Genomic DNA, 6,850 nt, shown 5'->3' with positions numbered 1-6,850 from the left:
CCAGATCGCTATCTAGGAGGCAGAAAGACAGCAGCGCCGCCGCCACCTCCCGCCCTGCGCTCGGCGTGGCTGCGGGGTCCAGGGGCTCGCCGGCTTCCCCTCCCCCCTTGTACTGCCTTCCCCGCGCTTTCCCCCTAGGGACATCCGCTTCCCGCCTGCCCGGTCCCCAGCGTCCCTCCGAGGCGCCCTCTCCCCACTCGCCAGGCCCCGCTGCCTCCTGAAGGTTACGCGGCGCGGCGGCGGGGCGCGGCAGAGCACGGGGGGCACCCGCCCTCGCCGCCGCCCGCGCCGCCGCCCACCCCAATGCCCGCCGCGCCGGGCCGGCCTGGCTGCCGGCTGCTGCCACCGCAATCCCGGCTCCTAAATCAGCGCGGGGAGGCGCCCCTTCCCCCACCCGGCTCCTCGGGCTCCCCGGGCCGCGATTGGCCGCGCGTGCGCCCCCCAAGCTTGGGCCCCGGCTCCAGCCGCCGCGCCATTGGCTGCGGGCCTCCGCCAGCCTTTACATAAGCCCGGGCGCGCTCGAGTGGAGTTGTATAAAGCGAGCGCGCGGCGTCGGGGCGGGAGGCTCGAGGCCAGCCCGGGACCAGGGCTGGGCGCTGCAAGGCGGCGGCGCCGGCGGCAGAGGCGGCAGCGAGCGCCCGCGCTCCGACGCCCCCAGGCGGTGGGGCTGAGAGAGCCCGAGGATGGCTCCGAGCGCTGACCCGGGCGTGAGTATCCACTCCTGGAGCCCCCACCCCTTCCGGCGGAGAAAGTTTCTCCAGCCCAGCGCACCCCTCCCCGAACGCCCCCCAGGGGTGGCGGGGAGGCAGCTGGGGACCTGGGAAGATCCGGGACTGCGAAGGCGGCGACGCTGCTCCCAACTTGCCAAGAGGCGCTGGACTCGATTGGCGCGCAGATCCTCCCCGCGGGCTGAGGGGGCAAGGCGGGCGCCGGGCTGGAGGTGGTGGAAGAGATGGGAGCCGAGGTGTGGGGGTGACAGCTCACAGTTGGCAGAGAACGTGTTAGAGGCACAGAGGATGGAGGTCAGCGGTTGGAGAAGGGGGCAATGGGGCTAGTAGGGGGCGGAGCAGGTGAAGGCTGTGCAGGGGGTACCCGGGGAGTCACCCAGCTGGCGGTCGCAGTTTGGGGACGACTAAGCTACCAGCCTCGGCCGATTGCCAACGCTTCCAGGTTGGGGAAGATCCCCCCGGGGCATAGCTCTTCTCCGGGGAAGCCGAGCTGTCTCCCCTGCACAGCGCTGAGTGGCAGAGTGCTCCCGGAGCCAGCCCAGTGCACGGCGTAGCTACCAGCCGCCTTTTGCTGGACCGAGGTGTGGTCTGGCTTTCTAGCTAGGGATGTTTCAGGCAAGCTCTTTTCCGGCATTCTAGGGGAACCATGGGGTCCCCCTTGATCTTATGGAATCACATAAAGGTTTTGGTGGGGCTATCAGGCAGGCTTGGGGGCATGCCCGGCAATGCAGCGTGATTCTTTTGCAGTACAGTAGTTGGGAGCCCTGGTTAGTCCTGCTTCTGCAGAAACCAACTCAAGAATCCAAAGTCATCTCAGCCGGGATGGGAGCCTCCCTAGGGGTGGGGGTGGGGGGGTTCCTCCTTGAATGACTAGTGATTACTATGGCTATTGGGCATCTGTGCATCCCAGAGGAGCTTCCATTCTCCTGGAAGCATTCATGAGTTGCACGTGAGGTACCTTCTGGGATAGGTGCAAGACTTCGAAAATGAAGCCAGTTGGGAAAGAAGGCAAGAAGGTTCCCCGAGTAGAGGACAGCTGTGTGATGCTGTGTTGAACCTGGGAAGAACTCCTGGGAAAAAGCTATCAGGAAAGATTTGAAACCATGATAACTTGGGACAGGAAATACTCTCGCTGAATTAAAGCAGATCTGGAGGCTTGAACAGTTCCTCACTCTTGGGCATAGAGACAGAGAAGTGGAGGGTGGAAAAACGGGAATATGGACAGTTGTCCCACTATGGTCTTCAAGGAGGCGGTTTCTCCTCCCTCTCTGTCTTGGTTTAAAAGCCTCTCCTGGAAGCAGGTTCTAACGTCAGTTAGTAGGCAATGAAGGGAGTTTAGTTCTTGGTGATGGACTAGATTAGAACGCTTTGGTCTCCAGTTGGCGCTGATAGACTCCGAAGAAGGTGGAAGGCTTCAGCTCTTTAGCTGATGGGTTGGGATTGGGCCATTCACCGTATCCCAACCCTATCCATGGGGGTGTGTTCTTGGATACCTGCTTTAGGCTAATTTACTTATGTGGAGATTACCAATCCATGCCCAACCCACTCCCCCCTCACTCCATCCCCTGTTTGCCTGCAGTCAACATTTCTCTGCTGCATTTCCCAAGATCTTCTTTCCATTAGGGATGTGTGCAGTGAACTACCTGCTTGATGCTCTTTCTTCCTTTCTCCATCTGGGCTGCATCTGGCATTCTGAACCCTGATGTTTATTCTTTAGCACCAGGGTGTTTGGTTAAGGTGTCCTATGGTTGCATGAGGAGCCCTGTGAATGAGTATACCAATGGCCTGTGTCATGCAGAGACTGAAACACAGATCTTACAGAGGGACTAGACCGCCAACCAGGAGTATACTTCTGTTAAACAGGCTGTTTCACCTGAGTTGGTCCTCAAGCTTCCTTGCCTCCTTGGAAGTCAGTGGACGCTTGGAGGTGGAACAGGCTCCTTGGCGACCAGTAGGGGGCGCCAAAACCACCTAGCTCAGGACTTGTGACTTGCTTCTTATCCTTCGCTGGCCATAGCAACTTAATGCTTTAAGAAAGCTCAGGCTACAGCCCCCAACAATCACCCATTATGATTGAGGACATTGTGATTGGCCTTCCACCACGTGCTCTGTGGGCTTCAGGTGGTCCTAGGACCTCAGACGCAGTGGGGTGGCGGAGTATTCCTGGGAGACAGAGCTGGCGCGTAGCTCTGCTTGCACTCTAGGATCTTTGTTTTCTGCTTGGTATCTGTGTGTTCTTTGAATTCTGGGAACCTAAGAATATTCAAAACTAGAAAAAAAGAGGAGCTCTGGGAGGCATCTAGTACACCTCACCCCATCCCCAACATTCCCACGTACAGTGTATTTACCAAGTGTCTTGCCCAAGGTCACATGGCTGTTTGGTGGAAGAAATGGGGCCAAGCCCCAGGATTCCCAGTTCCCTGTCTGGAGCTTTCTCCACTCCAGCAACCTGCTTCTTCTGCGCTGTGAAAATGGACATATGTTTCTACCCAGTAGGCAATGGCAATTACTGACTGGCCAGACTTGCATAGACTAATAGCTTTAGTAAATTTAGGGGAATTTTCTTTTCAAGGGAGGCCAGGGCAGATAAAGCTCTCATAATGAACATACACAGGCTATAAAATTCCGAAGTTATCCTCTCCCTCCACTGTCTTGTCTTATTGCTCCAGATGATCTTTAGTCAAAAGCTGTGCAACTCCATTCGATGAAATCAGAAATGCACAGGCCCTCACCAGATAGTCTTAGAACCTAAGCCGAGGCTCAGACATCCTTTGAGGCATGCTGGAGCAGCCTCTCTGTCCTGCAGTCACACCTCTGCTGGTGGGACCTCTCAAACTCAGATCCCAGGCAAACTAAAGAATTCCCAAAGAATGTTTCCCGAGGCTCTTCATCCTTGCCACTCTCAGCTCAAGGTCACCATAGTAGAGACCTTGGTCTCAAACAATCCCTCTGCTTCTGGCATCTGGGGCACCTAGAAGATGCTCTCATTTCTGATGCCCTTCCGTTCTGCTAGTCTAGTGGGCCCATGGCTAACTCTCTGTTTCCCACTACCACCCAGTCTCTTTACATACCATATGAACTTCCATGGGGTTGGTTCTTCTTGGAACCTTGGCAGGTTTGGTGGCCTCTCTTCATTAGGAACCCTGGTGCCAATCCAGAGTTCTGAGAAGCAAAATCCTGCCCTGTCCCTGAGCCTTACCCAATGGGTGCTTGTTGCCAAGGAAAATGCTCAAGATTGACTATTTCTCCGGTCTCACAGACAAGATGGGTCTTCATCCTTAAGAAAGAAGGGAAGTGAGGATGTAGGCCACCAGAGAGCCATAGCCCTTCTCCGTAAGTGCGATTCCAAGAACTGTGTTTGAGATCCTCATCAGCCTGTTTAACTTCTTCTGGGACTTGATCTGAAATGCCACATAAGATCAGAGGAGTATAATTACATTCAGTATAGGAAGAGTGTCGGATCTTCCTGTGAGGGTCGGTGAGCAAATATGGGGGAAGATGGTCTTTGGGATACATCTCTTTAGGTGTGATGAAAAGAGCTAGAGGCTTTAGTGCTGGATCACTGGGAACACTATGGGATCTTTCCCTCTGCATCTAAGACCAAGTGTCGAGGTTTGCACATCAGCTTCTGGTCATGGTGACATCAGGGCTGATGAGCAAAGTCTGACTGGCAGGTCTCTCTCTGGCCCACTGCTGGATTTTCATTTTGGGGTTCTGCCATGCTTGGGGAAAAGAAATTTTACAGGTCCCAGGATAATTCTGAATGTGATGGAAGGCCCTGGGCTATTGATTCCCGAGGAAGGATCTTTCTGCTGGGAGAAGCCTTCCTCAGAGCCCAGTGATTTAAGAGTGCTGACAAATCCATGCTCACCGAGCCTCCTGCAGGCTGCAGATAGGCTCCCAGGCCAGCCTGGACTCTGCTCTGGATTTCTGAAGAGTCTGGCTGGTTGCTTAGGGGACATAAACCTGTGAACTCTCCTTAGGAGAAAGTATGAAATCAATTGGCTCATTATCACACCAAACACACTCTGGACCACTTAGGGTGTTTAAGAAATAAGAAGTAGCAGAGGACTGTGAGATTGGGTTTGAAACATGTACAACAAGGTGTGAAGGGCTAGAGAAAAAGAGTAAAGGAGGGATGGAAAGACCTTTGTTCCACATGCTCCTCAAGTTCTTGCAGCCCCTAGACCGTGACTGGAGAGGTTACTGAAGTCACACCACCCAGACTTCTGGCAGTGTCTAGAGATAATATATTGCCACAATTGGAATGAAGGATACTATGCATCCTTATGCATATCCTATGAATGATGGAATGCATCACCTGGTGGGACAGAGAGGCCAGGATGTTGCTAAACATCCTTCCGTGCACAGGGAAGCCCCCACACTACTGATTAGCTGGCCCCAAAGCTCTACGGTACCGAGATCGGGGCACAGCAGAGCATTACAGGTGGTAGAGATTTTGGAAATGTTCCAGTCAGCTCTGTTTCATAGCCTAAGACATTAAGATCCAGGGTGGAGAGATGACCAGACAGAGCCCAACAGCAAGCGGATGGCGGAGCTAGTCTGGAACTCACATCTGCTCCTTTGAGGCTAGTTTACCCAAACTCCCCCGAAGTTGTTGTGAAGAATAATTATGAGCTGTGGAAACACTTAGAAAATTACAAGGAGACTATTATTAATGCTGCTATTATTACAAATTTGGGGGTTTGAAAAGTTCTATTTCTCTGGTGCTGACTCACAGTAACACTGGATCAAACCATTCCCCAAGTCCTAGGCTGCTTTGTGTGTGCTTGTGGAAGGGGGTGGTCTTAACAGAAGATAAGAATCAGAATCCTTATCAATAGAGGAAAGTCCAAAGGTTTGCCTTTCAAAAATGCTAGACACCTAGAAAGGAAAAAAAAAAAGGCTAAAATTTTTCCTTAAAAGAAATTGGGTGGACTTTGTGCGAAATAATTCACTCCATTCCTGGACACATTCCAGCCCCTGGCCCCGTGTGCTGCTTCCAGCCTAGGAAATCTGATCAACATCCGGGGGCGAAAGTGATAGCTGCACTAATGACAGGTGACTGGATTTGTCCCCATTCTCTGGGGCAGGAGAGACTGTGACTTCTCTGCCACCCTTTCTGTGGGGGGCAGGGCAGTTGGGTGCAGACTGCACTGGGAAGTTCTACAGGGAAGTTCGGGGAAGGATGGGAAGGCGGGGCACTAATTAGTAAAACCTTGTTTACTTAACAGACATATTCTTAAAGATCTCTTCCAAGGGACGTTTTGACATATTGCTTTAATTAGCCACAGAAGAATGGAGAGTGCAGAGAGTGTAAAATGACCCTCGCTGGTGTTTCCAGTTACTCTTATCTTTGTTTGCACCTCACAAGTACTCTGACAAGGTCATGGAATCACTGCTGAGCTAAGGGACTATCCTAGTGGCCAGAGGAGGGACCATAGGGACGTTTTTTTTCCTTGCCTATGCCAGGTTCCTTCTGGCTAGAGCATCAATTTCAGTGGAGTTTCTGGCCTGAGCCTCCTGGCTTCCTTTGTCACACCTGTCTTAAATGAGCCACCTTGTCCTGCAAATCTTACAGAAGCTCTCAGGAAAGGCACAGGCCTGAGCACTTGGATTTTCCCCTCCTAGCTCTGCTGCAAAAGCTCTTGTAGGATAGGCGGTCACGGCCCCACTTGATGTTCTCCGCATCCTGCTGGAGAGAGTGTTTCTCTCCTTGCGGTCAGGATTAGAGAAGGAAGTCATTTAAGGCTCCCTTGGAGGACTAAGGTTACCTGCATTGGAGAGTTGAGGTTTTACTACCTAGATCCCTACCTGAATGCACTGGGGGCCCTGACCTCAGGACTCAGGAAACCAGTCACCTAAGCTGGGCTCCTTTCATAGCGTATAGTGGAGCCCCTTCTCTTTGAAGTCAGCTCATCTTTTGCCCTGGCCTCTAAGAGCAGCTTCTGTTACACTTCACAGCCCGGTACCTCTCATCCAAAGAGGCCTTTGCAAGGGTAGAAACAAGAGTCTCCAAGGAGATGCTGCCCTGTCGAAGGTTTTGGGGGTGGAGACACAGCACAAGTTGCTCTTCTGTACAGATTCAGCACCTAGGACAGCACCTGACATATTGCGGAGCA

General features: G+C 53.1%; 1 protein-coding gene across 3 annotated transcripts in view; it reads left to right on the top strand.

Moving 5' to 3' along the window:
* The first annotated feature begins 325 nt into the window (after positions 1-325).
* The window catches only part of Crtac1 (cartilage acidic protein 1), a 145,741-nt gene continuing 139,216 nt past the window's right edge, over positions 326-6,850 (top strand). For all 3 annotated transcript variants that reach the window (XM_031390360.1, XM_031390357.1, XM_031390359.1), the window contains exon 1: positions 326-707. In XM_031390360.1, coding sequence (XP_031246220.1) covers positions 684-707 — 24 coding nt within the window. In that variant the 5' untranslated portion in view covers positions 326-683. The remainder of the gene's footprint in view (positions 708-6,850) is intronic.

This window comes from Mastomys coucha, unplaced genomic scaffold (assembly GCF_008632895.1).
Source record: "Mastomys coucha isolate ucsf_1 unplaced genomic scaffold, UCSF_Mcou_1 pScaffold21, whole genome shotgun sequence".
Taxonomy (NCBI): Eukaryota; Metazoa; Chordata; class Mammalia; order Rodentia; family Muridae; genus Mastomys; species Mastomys coucha.
This window is presented reverse-complemented; position numbering and strand designations above follow the sequence as displayed.